The sequence below is a fragment of the Populus alba genome, chromosome 7, assembly GCF_005239225.2.
Source record: "Populus alba chromosome 7, ASM523922v2, whole genome shotgun sequence".
NCBI classification, from domain to species: Eukaryota; Viridiplantae; Streptophyta; class Magnoliopsida; order Malpighiales; family Salicaceae; genus Populus; species Populus alba.
Genome location: NC_133290.1, coordinates 354,561 through 371,859, shown reverse-complemented (window position 1 = coordinate 371,859; position 17,299 = coordinate 354,561). Strand labels below are relative to the sequence as shown.

Below are 17,299 nucleotides of genomic sequence, written 5' to 3'. Positions count from 1 at the left end.
CTCTTTTGCCTCATTTTCATAGCATCATTGGCTTCTACTATGCATATTAAAACTTAAATTAAAAAAACAAGTCAGGAAATATTGTGTATGGCGACTGTTTTTACTATTAACTAGCGTATTCAAAAAAATGTAATATACTTATTAAAATACAAAGTATTAAATTAAAACTAGTGAAAATATAATAGACAAAGAAAGAAAAATATTGTAGTTAAGAATGAATTCATTTATTCTTAAACTCAATATTTCTGTACAAAGAACCAGAACTGACCTTTATAATAAAAAATATTATTTTTATTTCATGATCCAAGTCGTAAAATTGACATATTAATTTAAATTGTTCCGAATTAATTTAATATGTTCTAATCTTAATATTTTTTTTAAAAAATATTATTTTTAATTTTTTTTTAAGCTAAATTATATTTTTAGTTATTTGAATTGTTTTTGAATGTGTCCAGAGTTATTTTAAGTTAATTTTTTTTTTTTATTGAAAAAAAGGTTAGCAACGTTGCAACGATAAGAATCTACAAATTCAAATAACACGCAGTTTCCACGTGGATGGTTGTTTGCATTGAAGAATACAACAAGCTATTCAAGCTCGTTCAAAAGCTAGGTGCTGTTTAATTACAGAGGAAACTCAAACTAACCTCTAAAGTATTACTAAATTCTTAATTTGTCACAAATACAGAAGTTTAGCATAGCAATTGAGTCCCTAACATTTTAAATATATCTCGACTCAATCCTTTCTGTCAAAGGAAAAAATATAAATGTAAGGGACATGTAAAGAAGAAGCCGATTGAGAAATACCTGAATCATCAAGGACCAAATCAATAACTTGATTTTGGAACGAGATTTTCACAATTCTTAACTTGCCATAAAATATGAAAGTTTAACAATTGAGTTCATATAATTTCAAATATATCGTGATTGAATCCTTTCTGTCTCCAAGTTTGTTAGTATTTGCTGTCAATTCTTCTTTAAAATGTTTTTATTACAAGGAGAGGTTGGAGCTCAAGACCTCTTGAGAAGTCTTTTATTAAATAAAATGTTTGTATTAAAATGGTTGGAGCTCAAGTTTGTTAGTATTTGCCATAAAATGTTTTTATTAAATAATATTTTTAAAAATTAATATATCAAAACAATCTAAAAATATTAAAAAAATAATTAATTTAAAACAAAAAAAAATTAAATTTTTTTAAAAGCGTGGCAACACCACCCTGACACCAACTAAGAGTCCTAAAATAGCATCATCATAAAGTTTGAGAAATACAATTTAAGAACTAATCTTGCAAGCAAATACAGTTTCATCCCCATATTTTCAATCAAATGCATGTTAATCTTTTGTTTGTGTAATAAGCCGCGAATTACTCGGAATCCAATGCAGGCAGCAGCTCATAGATCACGGCCTTGAAAGCAATGATGACCTCGAAATATATGATTACTCTGTTTCTGAGATGGCTGCCAGCTCTTGATGAAGATGCCTCCTTAGCATACCTGTATTCGTTCTCTTCGGAGCTGTGGAGCTAAGAGGATTAGGAGGTGTACTTAACCTGTCTCCTTTCCCTTCCAGCATCTGGACAACGATTTCCATGGAAGGACGGTCAGCTGGGTTCCACTGGATACACCACAGTCCCACAATGGCTAGCTTCTTCGCAATTTTAGCATCCCCTTCTTCCTCGATGTGCAACCGCAGGTCTTCTCCTTCTTCTAAGAGATTATAAATCCATTCTGGGAAGTATACTTGATCACCATTTTCTGCTGTTTCATCAACATTTTTCCTTCCACCAACCATTTCTAACACCAACATTCCGAAACTGTACACGTCTGACTTGTAGGAGACATTCCCAAAGTTTCTTGAGAACACTTCAGGTGCTATGTAGCCGACGGTTCCCCAAGCTGTTGTCATGGAAATAGCACTTTTATACTTGGAACACAACTTAGCCAGACCGAAATCTGCAATCTTGGGATTGAAGTCATTGTCCAGCAGGATATTATGCGGTTTGATATCAAAGTGGAGGATTGTTTGGTCACAACCCTGGTGAAGATATTCAATCCCTTTGGCTACTCCGAGGGCAATATGATGCAGCCTTTCCCAGCCAAGGAAAACATTCTTTGCGTTTGCTGAAGATATGAACTTCTTTGCGTAAACGAGAGCTCGTCTGAATCCATCAGCACAGAAGCCAATCAAGCGGACTACATTGACATGGTGAATCCTGGCCATTGTTCCCATCTCGTTGACGAATTCCTCTCCTTTTTCTGTTGAATTGCTTAGAACCTTAACAGCCACCGGAATCTCACTGGTTAGCTTTCCTTTGAACACAGTTCCATAAGCTCTTTGCCCCAATTCATCCCTGAATTGATTTGTCATCTTTTTGAGATCAGCATGAGAGTATCTTGTGGGGTTCATAGCTCTGTAATCATCCAAAAACCTTTCAACCTTGCCCTGATATTCCTCTTCTGATTTTCTGAAGCTATAGATTTGGTAGACTGCAATGACCAAAACCCCGAATATGTCTCCTTTGTATTAATATAATCCTAATATTCTACCGGCAGGACGTCAGTAGGATTTCCTTCAGTATCAACTTTTGAGTATTGTTTACTTTTGAGTCAGGTGAGTGGATAATTTTTCATATGTATGAGAAATATTATAAATATTTGATTTATTAATATTAATTGGATCATGCTTCTTGATAATATATATATATATATATATATATATATGTTGATTATTATCTTTGTTATGATAAAGCATGATCAATTATTGAATCTGAATTCTTGATATGAACCAGTATATATATTCAATTGACTTCTGAATTGATAGCTCCTCATTTGATTGATGTCATAAGTTGAGCTTTGAGATATGAATATGTTTGTTTGATTGTGATTATGAACCTATGGTATGTCAGTCAGAATACCCATGCTAACAGGATAGTGTTAGTCTTCGTGCACATTGTATCTAAACCCTAGTTGGTTGGGGGAGTCACCAACCTGTGTGGATTGATCATCCCACAGTACGGAGCCTCATGCTCATAGCATTTTGATTTTCTGACGAGCTTTACCATATGATTTTCTTGTTATGGCCTATTTGAGAAACCTTCTTATAAGAACCTAGAGCCATAATTATATATATATATATATTCTCATTATTGTATTACCTCGTGTGTGTGTGTATATTGAATATTATCTACTCACTGAGTTGTTGAACTCACCCTCTCATTATTTATCATTTTCAGGATTATAGCTTGATGATAGCAGGTCATTTTTGTTGAACCTTCCGAACCTTTTTTTTTTTTGTAATTTGTACCTTCCTTTTATGTCAAGTTAGTGCTCTAAAACTATGAAATTATATTAACTCTTGTATTAAGACAATTAAATTATATTATGAAGTTAGTTTGTTATCAGTGCTGCATTGAACTCTGATTGAGTTGTTTAAAGGATAAGTTTGTATGTAAGTTTGGGTTCGCATAGGTATGGAACCTTAGAGAGGAACCTTGCCTATGTGCCAGTCATGGATCCGAGATTCGGGTCGCGACATTACTGACAAGTCTTATATCAAGGCATAATAAATATTTGTAGAATCATCAAAGAAATGCATATCATATCGAATATAATTTAGTTCAATAGAATGCGAATACAAATAAATACTTGAAAAATAAAGCAACATATATAAATATCCAAGAGATTAACTAGTCGTACTCATCATATAATCAACATATATACATTTTTATTTATATTATATACATATTAAAGATTATCTCACTCACCCGAAAAATATAAAAATAAAATGAATATCAGATGAAAGACAAGAATATCTTATTGAGGATTGTTAGGAAAACATACAATAAATATAAAAAATATCTACTAAAAAACAACCCAAAACAACCCAAATAAAAGATTCCAATGCATAAAATAAAACCATGTTTACCCTTCTGAGTTTAGGGACTAAAACATCAATTTTTCCAAAATAGGAACCAAAATGTAATTTTACCAAAATTGGAGGATCAAATTGTAAATACATAACCATACTGAAATTTCACACCTAAACTATCCTCAATTCTATCCAGAACAAACCAGGGAGCGAACTGTAATTTTTTAAAAGTTCAGGGACTAAAATGTAAATTATCAAAATTGAGGGACCAAACTGAAAATATTCCAAATCAATTATCAAACTGAGATTCATCATCTCTAACCTCATAATAACAATGCCTAGAATCTCAAAATACATTTAATGGTCAAATTATAATTTTTTTCAAAGTTTAGGAATTAAACTGTAATTTTCATAAATCAATTATCAAAATAAAATTTCATCATCTTCAACCTCAAGACCATTATGTCTTGATTTTTTAGCAAAGTTTAAATAAATTTTTTAACCCATAAAAATCAATTTAAGCAAATCAACTCACAAATTCATATTTCTAACAACACATTCAAAATCAATCACTTAACCTTAAATTTCTAATAATCATGAATAAACCTTAAACTTCAAATCCTTATAAACCCTAATCGAAAGTAACATGAGAGGGAACCACTTACTTGCTACTTCAACATTTCTTGGATTAAAAAACTCAAGATAAAAAACTAAAATTCTTGGTTTGATGAGGGGGGCCACAAGAATTAGAAGAGAAAAAAAACAATTATCTTGCAACTTTTTCTTATATACCTAGGTTAACTTAGGTTGGGTTTGAGCTTGAATTTAGGCAAAAAGTTTTGACTTTACAAAACTTTCCCCGTTAAACAAAATTTATCCTCCAATTTAAACTTTAAGAACCAAAATTTTACCATAAGTTCAAACAACTATGGATACTTGTTGAGCATTTCCTCCTCAAGTTCCCACGTCGCTTCTTCACATGGGTGTCCCCTTCACATAACCTTAACCGATGCGATTTCCTTCGATCGAAGTTTTCTAACTTATTGATCCACTATTCCATCAGTTGAACTTCGTATGACATATCTTCCCTCAACTCAACCAATTGAACTTACAACACACGAGATGAATCAAACAAATACTTCCTTAACATCAAAACATGGAACACTAGATGTATGGGGGATGGATTAGGCGGCATGGTAAGTTGTTATGCCATTACCTCTACTCTTTCCAAGATCTCAAAGGGTCCTATAAGCCTAGGACTTAACTTTCCTTTCAATCCAAATCTAAATATTCTCTTAGTTAGGGAGATTTTTAAGAGCATATTGGCACCCACTGAAAATTATACTAATGAGAACAAAGCTCTTTTGGTTTAGAAAGGGAGAACTCATCTCGAAGTGGGCTCCCTTAAGCCATGCTTCACCAAGGTACCTGCTAAAAATTATAGTAATGAGAACAAAGCTTTTTTTTTGTTTTAAAAAAACGCGCCTAAATTTGACAAGGTTCAACTCTTCTATTTTGATTCAGTCTACAGGAAACTCAAAAGTTATGGCCAGTGCTTTTAATGTGATTTACACTCCTGAAAATAGTGGAATCTATGAAATTTATGTGTTCTGTGGAAATGTTTTGCTGAATGGTGGCCATTCATTCAAAAAGGAACTGAGAGCTAGGTATTGTCAATAATATAACCTTTGATTTGGACTGATTTCCTAAATTTTTCGGTTATTATGGTCTAATAACTTATGATATAGATTTGACAGGTTAGTTTGGGTTAACTTAAATCTTTATTTTTTAAAATTTTATTATTCAATATTAGATTAATTGAGAGCTAAATTTTATAATTTGCTTTTATTTACTTTACATAGAGTTATTTTGGTTTCATGATTCAAGTTTTGAAATTGACAGATTAATCTAAATTGATCTAAGTTGATGCTAGGGGTGTTCACGGTCCGGTTTTCAACCTAAAATTACAACCAAACTGAAAAATAATATTCTTTATATTAACAACCCGGACCGAACCGAGAATCGGTTCAAACCGAACAGGTTTTGTTCGGTTCGGGTCGGTTTTTTAGCAAAAAAACCCAGAAAAACCGGATTGTTTTCTGGTAATAGCGATAACCATTGTTCACTCGCTTCCCCTTGAAAACTGCTTTGAGAGAGATAAAGAGAAGAAGATAGATGTGTTAGATGTTAGGTATTGGAGTTTTTGTGTTTTTGTTTATGTAGGGTATGGCATTGGAGAGCCAGAAGAAGGAAGGTGACTACGATATGATGCCGAGACAAGGTAGGGAAGGCAGTGGCAAGCAAAGAATGCTGACACCAGGAGAAGGAGTTTGAAACTTTGAATCACGAGACAGGGTAGCTCTGGAGAGTGTAATAAAATCTACTGACAAAACCTTCCTCGCGTAGGGTCAACTGTTATGAATGTGAGCTCTAGTTGCCTGGATCTATTTCTTAGATCTATTTCTTAAAGCTTGGTGGTTGGTCTCCAATCCTATCAAAGCAGTTCTATGGTAATAGAAAAACAGGATTGTTCTAGATATGTAGGAAGAAGAAGGTGAGGGGGGTGGGGTGGGGTAGGGTGGTTGAGAAGGGGGAAAGGAAAATGGAAGCGAAGTGAAGGCTGGAAAAGGACGGGGGTGGGGAGGCGGCTGAAACTGAAAAGGAGGAAAGTGATTTAGGGTTAGGGATTGTTTTTTTTATACTTTTTTTAAACCGGTTTGGTTTTGGTTGGTTTAATCAGTTTAAGCTGTTTTAAACCAGAATCGAACCTGACCGGGTGGGTTTTTTTATTTTTTAATCGGTTTGTTCGGTTTTTTTTATCGGTTCGGTTTTTTCGGTTAATTTTTTCTCGGTTTTTTCGATTTAATCGGTTGGTCGATTTTTTTGAACACCCCTAGTTGATGCAATATATTCTTGTCTTAATTTTTTTTTATATAAAGGATATCATCTTGAATTTGTTTTGGAGTCAAGCCATGTTGTTATTAGTTATTCAAGTTGTCTTTAAATTTATCAAATTAATTGGATTATATTGAATTAATTTCTATATGGTCTAAATTCTTTTCTATTATAAAAAGGATTGGCAATTTGAACATTTTATTTATGTGAAAGAAAAATCTAATAATGTCTAAAATCGACAGTCTCAAATAACTTTTTTTATTATTTATTATAACTCTGATACCCTCGTTTTACTTGCCTAGACTAAGCACTCAGAATTGACCTCTCTTGCGTAAGGATTATTGCACCCTCGCTTTCTTACCACTTGGGTTGATCTTTGGCCTTTTTTCACAAATTATTGCCAAGAAGGTGCCCCAAGTATTATGTTGAGGCTTGTGGTGTTGAGAGTTGATGGATTTGTGGTTTACATCAAAGTAAACTTTGCTTCATTACTCTGACTTTGACATTTCAAAGGATGACTTTGTCATTTTAATACACGGATGAAACTCTCACGTTAAAAAATTATCTTACATTTAATTTTTATTAAATAAATAAAAATAATAAGATTTAAATTTATAACCAATTAATCACGAAAAATTTGATATTATATTAAAAACTCAACTCAACTACAAAATTTGAACTGCTAGGTTAAGTTATATAAATATAATTTATATTATTATTTAATATTACTGCTCTAACTGTTGTCTTTAAAGACTTGATAGATTATTTATGGACTACACACTGTTTCTCCACCTATGGATAGGCTCCTCTTTGCTGGCTACATAGCCTTACTGCTCCCCCTGCTGCTAGTCTTCCAAACCAGCAACTGCAAGGATACCAATCTCTGTGCCCCTTCTTCATGTGGAAATCATACTATTAGCTACCCTTTTAGCCTAAACAGTGATCCATTAAACTGTGGAAACCCTCTCTATACCCTCCACTGCGAGAAAAATAACTCCACAGTTTTGTATTTAGACTCACGAAAATACTACGTGCAGGCAATCAACTACAACAACTTGACAATCCGAGTGGTTGATGCTGGTGTTATACAAAATGATTGCTCTTCTCTTCCTGATTTTTCTTTAACATATGTACGATTAGGTAATTCCAGAAGGGCATATACTATTTTTACCTTAACATTTACAAGATTCGATTATATCAGATTTCCATATACATGGTTTCAATACAAAAAGACACGGCGGAAATGGATTTCCGAATACAAGCCTCTCCCGTTATCGCAGAAGATGATTTTTATAAACTGTGCAAATCCAGTGCATTCTCCGCTGTACATCGAAACCGGTACTTGCCTTAATGGAGAAAAATCTTCCAATGTTTCACTCTTGAGGCGTTCTTATGTGAACGTTGGTGGGATGAAGGCTTCGGATCTGATGGAACTGTGCAGCTTAGAGAGGATGACGTTGTTGCCAGTCAAGGATTACAAGAACATGTCCTTTAAGGAAATTCACAGTCAGCTCGCATATGGGTTTGAGCTTTCATGGCACAATAGCAGGTGTGGAAGTTGTGCTCATGGATGCTACATCGATGATTCGAACCGTAAACACTGCATAGGTGGGCAAAATTGAGTAACAAACTGTTCGTTTTTCTATCTTCAACTTCTCTTTGCATGATTTCCCCATTTCCGAAGCATATTGTAGTGTTGAGTATCGTACGGTTAGCTCAATCAAGCAATCATAGGATGCAGATGGTCATATCAATTCGTGGTTTTCTTTTATTCGACGATAAATGATATTTTTATTCCAATTTTCAGAAAACTTAGTCAAACAAAACTAAGTTCGCTTCTTTAATACATTCAGAAAAAAATTAATAAAATCTTCTCGATATTAACCTTAGTCATTCATTTGTTTCTTCTCAATTTCTTTCATCTTGTAATCACCTCCGTTATATATTTTCTCAAATCACAAATCTAATCTTTGTAACTGGTCTCTTGGCCCAACAGGAGGTTCTTGGATCGGGATAACCGCAAGTGAGGATTCTATCTTCCCACTTCTTCATGCTTAATTCTTAATAATATCTCTAATTTGTTTACCTTCTCTGCAGCCGTGCTGCTGTATGTATCCGTGTTCAATGGTAAGAACTCCCCTTATTGATTTTTTTTTTTTTTGAAGTTATGATATTGGATCATATTTTATTAGCAGATACAAAATGATAATTCCTAAATGTCTTCTTATGCCAAGTTCTTGGGGTGGGAGGTTGCCTAATTCTGAGACATACCTTTTGGTTAAGAGTATGATGGTCTAGATTTTATATGATTTTTCAACTCGGCAAAGTAATCCTACTAACCTGACCCATGTTGAGTATATCTATCTCTGTTAATTTTTTAAATGATTTTTCAATTTTTTCCCCTCAAATTTCACACACAGGGACAAAATTTATCTTTGGGAGTCCAATTGTGATTGCATTCTTGATCTACAAATGGCGACGAAGACATCTATCAGCATATAATACAGTTGAGGAATTCCTACAGACTCATAACAATCTTATTCCAGTTGTTAGGTATTCTTATAAAGAGATTAAGAAGATGACCGGAGGCTTCAAGGAAAAGTTGGGCGAAGGAGGTTTTGGTTGCGTGTATAAAGGAAAGCTTCGCAGTGGACAGTCTGCAGCGATAAAATTGCTGGACAAATCCAAGGCTAATGGACAAGATTTCATCAATGAAGTCGCTACCATTGGAAGGATTCGCCACACCAATGTAGTTCAACTAGTTGGTTTTTGTGCTGAGGGATCAAAGCGCGCTCTTGTATATGATTTCATGCCCAATGGATCTCTCAATAATTTCATTTTTTCTCAAGAAAGATCTGTCTCTTTAAGCTGGGAAAAACTGCATAAGATTTCCCTTGGAGTGGCTCATGGCATCCAATATCTACATCGAGGTTGTGAGATGCAGATCCTACATTTTGACATCAAGCCTCACAACATTCTACTTGATGAAAACTTCGCTCCGAAAGTTTCTGACTTTGGGCTTGCTAGGTTGTGCCCAGCAAATGAGAGTCTTAAATCTCTCACTGCACCGGGGGGAACGATAGGTTACATGGCGCCAGAACTGTTCTACCAGAACATCGGGCGCGTCTCATACAAAGCTGATGTTTATAGCTTTGGAATGTTGCTGTTGGAAATGGCAGGCAGAAGAAAAAAATTGAATCCGTTGGCTGAAAGGAGCAGCGAGATTTACTGGCCAGATTGGGTTCATGACGAAGTCTCTAATGAGAAGGCTATAGAGATTGGAGATGGTGGCACGGAAGAAGAAAAAAAGATAGCCAAGAAGATGATTATTGCAGGGTTGTGGTGTATACAAATGAATCCTCTGAATCGGCCCGCAATGAACGGAGTTGTGGAGATGCTTGAAGGAGACATGGAAAGCCTGCAACTGCCTCCGAGACCAGTTCTAAATCTAGATGAGAAGCCAATGAACACTGGTGGAGAGTCATCTTCCATGTCTGATTATTCTACAGAATCAGTCAGCTTGATTGAAAATGCATAGAATTAAGTGATCTGCTATGAAATACTCTGCTCATATGCAGGGGAAGGCTTGTCCCATGAATGATACTAGTTCTTTGATAGTTATTACTATTATGATAAACTGTAACCATCCACCTTATTTCCTGGTTGTGTAACAAGCTAAGAGAGTCCTAGTTGGCTTGTTTGGTATGAACTGATCCGTGTTCTTATCAGATGAAATTTTTACATCAAATCTGCATCTGATGGATATTCTTCTTGATTCGTTTTACTATGATTTCAAAAAAGGTATGCTTCAATCCAAGTTTTATATAAAATGTTTGATCTCTCAAGAATTTGATTATGGACATATGCATAGCCAACGTTGTCTTTCCCACTCCCCCCTATCCCGTAAATGCCAATACATGAGACCTCATCATTCAACAGCCAACAGCAAATACCTTCCCACATTTCTTCGAAACACTTTCTTTCTTGTCGGCAATGAATGTCTTCTAGTCCTTAGCCGCTTCAGCACAGGTATTCTAGAGCTTCTCCTTCCGTGGTTGTGGAGAAAGTAAGATTCAGATAGAGAAGCAGATGGCAGTGGACTTCAAACAAAATCAAAATGCCTACTACGTTCTTCAGAAGACTTCAAACAAAATGGATGGATCCAATGCACTCGGTGCCCTTCCAGCTCAAAGACATGTCGTTTTCACTACAACCTGTCGTTCAAGCCGTTTATGGCATCAAAAGTCACGTGTATTTGGATAACCCAACCGTTGGTAAACCGCCATAAACCGCTCTGCTAAGCACAGTTACACATCCCTTTTGAAATTAGAGACATAAATTCACAAACTTTGAGTTTCTTTCTCAGTCATGGCACTCGAAATTCACTTGGTTTCACTCTCTTGCCTCATTTTCATTGCATCATTGGCTTCTACACCTGTAAATTCAGGTACCCTTTCTAAAAAATCATCCTTTAACATCACTATAATTTGTAAAATAGTGAGCGACAGTTTATTTATAACTTGACATTTCTTACAGAACAAACACAAGGACCCTACTTTGCATTCAGTTGGTTAACCGACAACAACACATTCCAAGCAGGAGATGTTGCAACTATAAAGATCAAAGTGCTAGGAGAGTTTGACAGGAGTAAAGGAAATGCTTTTAGTCCTAAAATAACAGTGAATGGCAAGATGGGGAATTCTTGTTTTGTGTCTGGTGTTTTACTTGATGTTGCAGGAGAGGATACGGATACTTGGAGAATTCTTTTCACTCCAATACGGGTTGGAGTTTTTAATGTTTTTATTGAAGACGGCCCTTTTCATGTCTTTGATTCTTCTCTCCATTTTGAAGTTAAAGCAGGTTTTTTATATAGTTCTTGCAGCATTACCAGTTCAAGTTTTGGTTCATTTTTGTGTTGATTGATATTTTAGTTGCTGTCCTTGATTAGGGAAAAAGCTAAATTTGTTGAAGTTCTAAGGGTGACTCTTTTGGATCTGTTGTGTTCAACTAATTGTTTTTTTGGTTCATCAATAACAGTGAGCAAATAACCTTCAAAATGTATGCTAAACTGCTAACCATAGTCGGTGTTGTTATACTGAAGGGAAAATATATGCGTCTGCCTGCATTGCGTCATGGAGGGATCTCGAAAATGAGTTTGAAGCTGGGGCTAAAGCTACAGTTTTAATTGTTCCTAGAGATGCATTTGGGAATAATGTTACTTCAACGGGACAAGAACTACGTCCTTTTAATTTTACTGTGTCTGAACTTTACGAAAACGGTAGCATTGCCAATGTGCCAGACATCACTCACATAGGCTGGAATGAATTTGGTCAGATCATTCTCGAGTTTATTGCTACAAAATCTGGAAATTTATTGTTGCATGTGGAAGGAGGAAATCAGACCTTGAATGGCTGTCCGCTACTGTATAAGGTGAATCCAGGTGACGTGCTGTAGCATTTATCATCAGCTAATAACTTGTTTTTATAGGAAACACATAGTTGTTTATTCTGCTCCTAATTCATTGTCATTTCATTGCTGTTATTTTGGTCATCCAAGTGTTTAGCATTTATCTTTTCCTATTTTTGTTAAAATTTTGAACTGCCTCTACCAGGACCTGTCGATGTTTCCAATTGTGAGGCCACTTGGAAGTTTGAAACAAATGCATGGCAAATATTCTCCAAGATGGAAACTTGTATACACCAGAAAGATAAATATGGGAACCCTGTTCTAGGATTCTATGAATTCGACACCAATGTTGTTGAAGAGGAGATGAACCTGTCTATACCTCTTGCAGATATGAGCTTCACCGAGGTGATGCCAGGAATTCAGTTATGTTCCTTCAGTCTACTGGAACCTGGAAACTTCTTGCTCACTATATCAGATACAAAACATAATAGAAGCATCTCCAATATGCCATTTTCTTTTAATGTGTTCATAGGTGAGTGTAACATGCTGCTAAATTTGGTATTTAACAATCATTTGGTGTCAGTGTTTATCCCGTTGCATACTCTAGCCGTCTCTTCTGGGCAGCCTTTTGCTCTTAATTTTTCCACTTGTAATGAATTGTTTCCCTACCAGTTTTTTAGGTCCAAAACTAGGTTTGCTTTTTTCTTGTGGTAGAGCATAAATGACTTCTCCTGCTTCAATTGCTTAATATAAAGTTATATTTTCTTTCTGAAGTGGCGCTCGTTTTATGTTTTAATTTGAATAGGTTATGCTGATGGATCATCCAGCATAGTCAATGGATCTGGTTTAAATGATTCCACTGCTGGTGAAATTGCACAATTTTCAATTTATTTGAATGACATTTTTCAATACCCATCTTTTGTCGGAGTAGAAAGCATTCGAGTGCAGATAATAAGGGAAACTGATTCCTATTCAGTAAAGCCAAGCATCAATCCAATTGTTAATGGTATATGAAATTTGTAAATCATAAAGTTTTTTCTCAATGAACAATTCAGAAAATCTGACAATGAAGCATGGATCTATGAAATAGGAAATGTATCTACTCCAAGAGCGGGCAATAATTCTATCCGTCAAGCAGAAATTGCTCTGGCACCGTCAGAAATTGCTCCTGTATCCTCCGTTGATCTAGGAAAAAATGTAAGATGTTGATTTACATATTTCCTTCAGGTGTACTGCATATTCTAACTTTTTCCATTTTGATTCAGTCTACAGGAAACTCAAAAGTTCTGGCCAGTGCTTTTAATGTGATTTACACTCCTGAAAAGACTGGAATCTATGAAATTTATGTGTTCTGTGGAAATGTTTTGCTGAATGGTGGCCATTCATTCAGAAAGGAAGTGAGAGCAGGTATTGTCAGTAATTTAACCTTTGATTTGGACCGATTTCCTAAATTTTCCTTGCCATTCATCAAGAAGACATGTTGTTTATGGTTCAATCATTTCTTGGTTTGAACTTCCATTCGGCAGCCATATATGTTGTTGAGCTTTGTTCTTGTTCTGTTTTGAATTTCCTGATAATAATGGTGGTAACTGCATGAATTTCTTTTTCACAAAGAGGTTTCTACTGTGATGTAGGTGAGGTTAATGTATCACTCTCGACAATTCAGAAATTTTCTTTGAGGGCGCCAAAGATGATTGAAAATGAAATGGCAGTGCAACTGGTGGATTCATTTTTTAATCCTGTCCTGTCCCAGCAGTCAAGACTGACACTAGAGATAGCTTCAGTTAACAAGTCTGGTTTTTCAAGTGGAATGTTTGTGGATAACGATAATGGTACATACTGCATTCGATATGCGGTTAAGGATGACGGAGCTTATGAGATGTGTGTTTCTTTTGATGGCAAACGTTTGTCACCCTGCCCCCTCGGAGTCAACATGTATGGAGGTATGTTATACAGCTCCCCTCCATTATAGACAATCATCAAAAGCATATAATGGTAGTCCCTCTGGTATATCAATCTGCACTTGAATTATCGGCATGATATCAATACGTATGAGCTTGTTTCTCCTTCCAACTATGCTTCAAGTAGTGACTTTTTTTCCTGTTTTAATTAAAATGAAGATACAATGGTTTCCTGTTCAAGTTGTTTTCTTCATCTTTCAGTTGAATACTTTCCCAAGGCCAATGACGATAACATTTCGGTATGGGAGGATGAGTCTATTGCTTTCGATGTCTTGGCGAATGACTACTTTGCCGGCAACAATGCAAGTATTGTTGAATTATCAAAAGTAAGTCATGAAGTCCGAGTTCTTTTCATGTTCTTTGATGATCTTCTCGTGCTACATTAAAGGAAATGTTTCTCAGTCTGAATGAGAAATTACAAGGTTTTTAAACTACTGAAAGCATAAATCCATGCTTTGGTGATTCCTTGGTCCAAAATTTTATTATCAGCACTTACCCTTTTCATGTTAGATAGTATACCACTACTTGCTATTTCACATGTAAGATTATGAGTAATGTTTTTTTCGGAAAAATCACTTAACTGCTATGTATTCTACTTTGTCAGCCAGATCGTGGTTCGCTTTTACAGAATGGAAATCTCTTTAGATACACTCCTTACAAAGATTATTACGGGAATGACTCTTTTACATACACACTATCTGATGTAAATGGAAACCTTGCTTCTGCTTCTGTAATCATTTCTGTTCTCAACATCCCACCTCAGTTCATTTCCTTTCCAATCCAATTGCAAGCAACTGAAGATGTGATAGGTCCCAGATATGGGTAGGGTATTATCTACCACTGAACTTTTAATTTACTTGCACCATATTTGAAAGGTTTCTTTTGGATGATTCAATCCATGATGCTTGCTCCTTTTTATTCATCACTTCCCCTCGCTGCAGTGGTTTCTCTGCGATTGTGATAAAACACTCGGATCCAACAGAGAAAATCTGTGTCACTCTCAGCGCTCGATCTGGGACTGTGTTTTTGTCTCCTGTGCTTATGCAGTTTTGGCAGCCCATTTGGGGTGAATTTTCTGCAAAGAAAGGGGATGATGCAGCTAAAGATTTAATCTTAGAAGGCGGTGTAGAAGCAATCAATCTAGCCCTTCAATCGATTCAGTATCTTGGGTAGCATCTACAGAATCACACAATCCTTTCCCCTTATAATTTCTCCTTTAAGCATTTATTCTATGAATCCTATGTTATTGATAACTTGTTTTTCCTTACTCTAATCAGAAGTGAGAATTTCTACGGGGATGATGCTATTCATGTTTCTGCCAGCAACAAGAATGGAAAGAATGACCTGGATGTTCCAGTTTCTGTTGAGCCTGTCAACGATCCTCCGGTTATTAAAATCCCTAAATTTATCATACTGAAGAGTAACGAGGATGAGTCACTGATATTTGACAAAGCAATAGACAAGTTTGAGTTCTCTGTTGGAGATCCAGACCTTCTTGGATACCCTGGTAAACACATGAACATTTTGTTTAGCCATCAAAATTACTTCGGAACCAGACATTTCTGTTTGCGCAAATTCTCAAGACCTAAGAGAGTAAAATAGCAAGTATAATTGACAGAAATGTTTTCAGGGACTTGATTTTCTTTGTATGGGTTATTTGCAGGCAATGAGTCTGGATTTATAGTCACATTTTCAGTGGAAGTAGACAAGGGATTTTTGGTAACCAGTCTAGCAGCTGAGCTTCTTAAGACAACTGAACTTAAGGTGATGAGTAGTTATCAGTGGCAACCAATACAGACATATGTTTCTATCTCAAGACATTTTATGGTCAGAGCTAATGGAGTCAGATTCCGGGGGGCGCTTAACGAATGCAACAGTGTCATGCAACAACTGTCCTATGATGTGAGTAAGCTTCCTTTATGTTGAAGGTTAAGGGAAAAAAATGTTTCGACAATGTGCTTCTGGCTGTGGGAAGTGACTTAGTTGAGATTATCAACCTAATTCACTTTACAAAAAGACTGTTTAAATGAAGTTGGCAATCATCGTTGTAATTGATCTTTTTCTCTAATTCTCTTTCCCTCTGTGGGTGCAGGGTAGAGAAAGTGATGCCATTTTAACTGTGAAATTAAATGATATGGGACATTATGGGTGTTCTTCAGACTGCACCGACAAGATTGCAGTGCCTTTATATGCTGAGGCTACAGTACAACTTATCCGAAGAAGGTCAATGAGTTCATTGTTAGCTCACAGTGAGTATCGACATTTTCTTTCAGCAACTAGATGCTTCTTTTTTTCTTCCTTAATGGTACAACCAAAATGTGTGTCCGCAGAAGGATCAGTAGCCAACGAACTCACCATCTTTTTACTCCATTGATGCAGCCCTTGGATCAGCTATCTTAGTTGAGTTTCTTATGGTGTTTTCTCTAGGAGGGATTCTTCTGTTCTTTACATGCAAATGCGCAATGCATCTTGCAAATGAAAGAAGAAGAATCAGTGTCAAGAATTCTCAGCTATCTAGTGTGCAGAATTCCCAGAAAAAAAGTGTGAGTGCCTTCTTATATCTCAGCAACGAAACGAAATAGAAACAGGAACTTCTGAATACTCATTTGGAAGCTCAAGTTTCAACCTGACATTCTTGAATCATATATGTACAGCAGAATACAGATTTTTCAGAGGATTCGACAAACTTCACATGCTGTTGTTCAAGCCCTTTCTTGCTTAGTGGCCAAACTTCCAACTTTCGACAACGGTAACTATCTAACCAATCAAGCAGGATGATTTTTTTAGTTCATTTATTCCTCTTTTCCGATTTTTTTTTCCAGCTTCAATAACATCTAACAAGTTGTTGAACCAATTTGCAGCTCCAATCGATGGTTAGGAGTTGAAGAAACTGGCAAGAACATAAGTAGCCCTCCTGGATCTTCTAGCAGCCGACATCTACAGACTCCACCTGGTCTCACCCCACTTGTTATTGAGAAGGATCAAAAGGAAACCTTTTGATCAGTTCTATGAAATTAAACCAAGTAAATGGGAACAAGACATTGTAATATTGCCGCTCAAAAGCCTGTTTGGGAGTGCTTTTCAAAAGCATTTCTGAAAAAATTTGAATTTTTTTTTTTGCTTTAAATTAATATGTTTTTGATGTTTTCAAATCATTTTGATGTGCTAATCT

At 35.8% G+C, this 17,299-nt stretch overlaps 3 protein-coding genes across 3 annotated transcripts; 2 read left to right on the top strand and 1 right to left on the bottom strand.

The window, feature by feature from the left end:
- Positions 1-1,420: 1,420 nt before the first annotated feature.
- Positions 1,421-2,500, bottom strand: LOC118032128 (rust resistance kinase Lr10). Its single transcript, XM_035036738.2, has one exon. The coding sequence runs from the start codon at positions 2,402-2,404 to the stop codon at positions 1,436-1,438; it is 969 nt and encodes a 322-aa protein (XP_034892629.2). The 5' UTR covers positions 2,405-2,500; the 3' UTR covers positions 1,421-1,435.
- Positions 2,501-5,037: 2,537 nt separating this feature from the next.
- LOC118032129 (rust resistance kinase Lr10-like) lies at positions 5,038-10,298 on the top strand. The gene is made up of 5 exons (XM_035036739.2): positions 5,038-5,061; positions 6,089-6,193; positions 6,321-6,375; positions 8,072-8,353; positions 9,181-10,298. The coding sequence occupies exons 1-5, from the start codon at positions 5,038-5,040 to the stop codon at positions 10,296-10,298; spliced, it is 1,584 nt and encodes a 527-aa protein (XP_034892630.1).
- Positions 10,299-10,737: 439 nt separating this feature from the next.
- Positions 10,738-17,149, top strand: LOC118032131 (protein GAMETE EXPRESSED 2). Its single transcript, XM_073410383.1, has 15 exons — positions 10,738-11,207; positions 11,297-11,620; positions 11,862-12,200; positions 12,372-12,698; positions 12,972-13,172; positions 13,257-13,363; positions 13,432-13,573; positions 13,801-14,109; positions 14,329-14,453; positions 14,732-14,949; positions 15,069-15,296; positions 15,405-15,634; positions 15,791-16,029; positions 16,220-16,376; positions 16,507-17,149. Exons 1-15 carry the CDS (start codon positions 11,129-11,131, stop codon positions 16,707-16,709), a joined length of 3,228 nt encoding a protein of 1,075 aa, XP_073266484.1. The 5' UTR covers positions 10,738-11,128; the 3' UTR covers positions 16,710-17,149.
- Positions 17,150-17,299: the final 150 nt, after the last annotated feature.

Bases quoted from the DNA above. Each gene is read 5' to 3' on its own strand.
- LOC118032128 (XM_035036738.2), bottom strand. From the start codon at position 2,404: ATGAACCCCACAAGATACTCTCATGCTGATCTCAAAAAGATGACAAAT.
- LOC118032129 (XM_035036739.2), top strand. From the start codon at position 5,038: ATGGGGGATGGATTAGGCGGCATG. The intron at 6,194-6,320 runs GTTTGAAACTTT...TCTATTTCTTAG, and splicing joins TGCTGACACCAGGAGAAGGA to ATCTATTTCTTAAAGCTTGG. The intron at 8,354-9,180 runs GTAAACACTGCA...TTTCACACACAG, and splicing joins CTACATCGATGATTCGAACC to GGACAAAATTTATCTTTGGG.
- LOC118032131 (XM_073410383.1), top strand. From the start codon at position 11,129: ATGGCACTCGAAATTCACTTGGTTTCACTCTCTTGCCTCATTTTCATT. The intron at 15,635-15,790 runs GTAAACACATGA...GGTTATTTGCAG, and splicing joins AGACCTTCTTGGATACCCTG to GCAATGAGTCTGGATTTATA. The intron at 16,377-16,506 runs GTGAGTATCGAC...CCATTGATGCAG, and splicing joins GAGTTCATTGTTAGCTCACA to CCCTTGGATCAGCTATCTTA.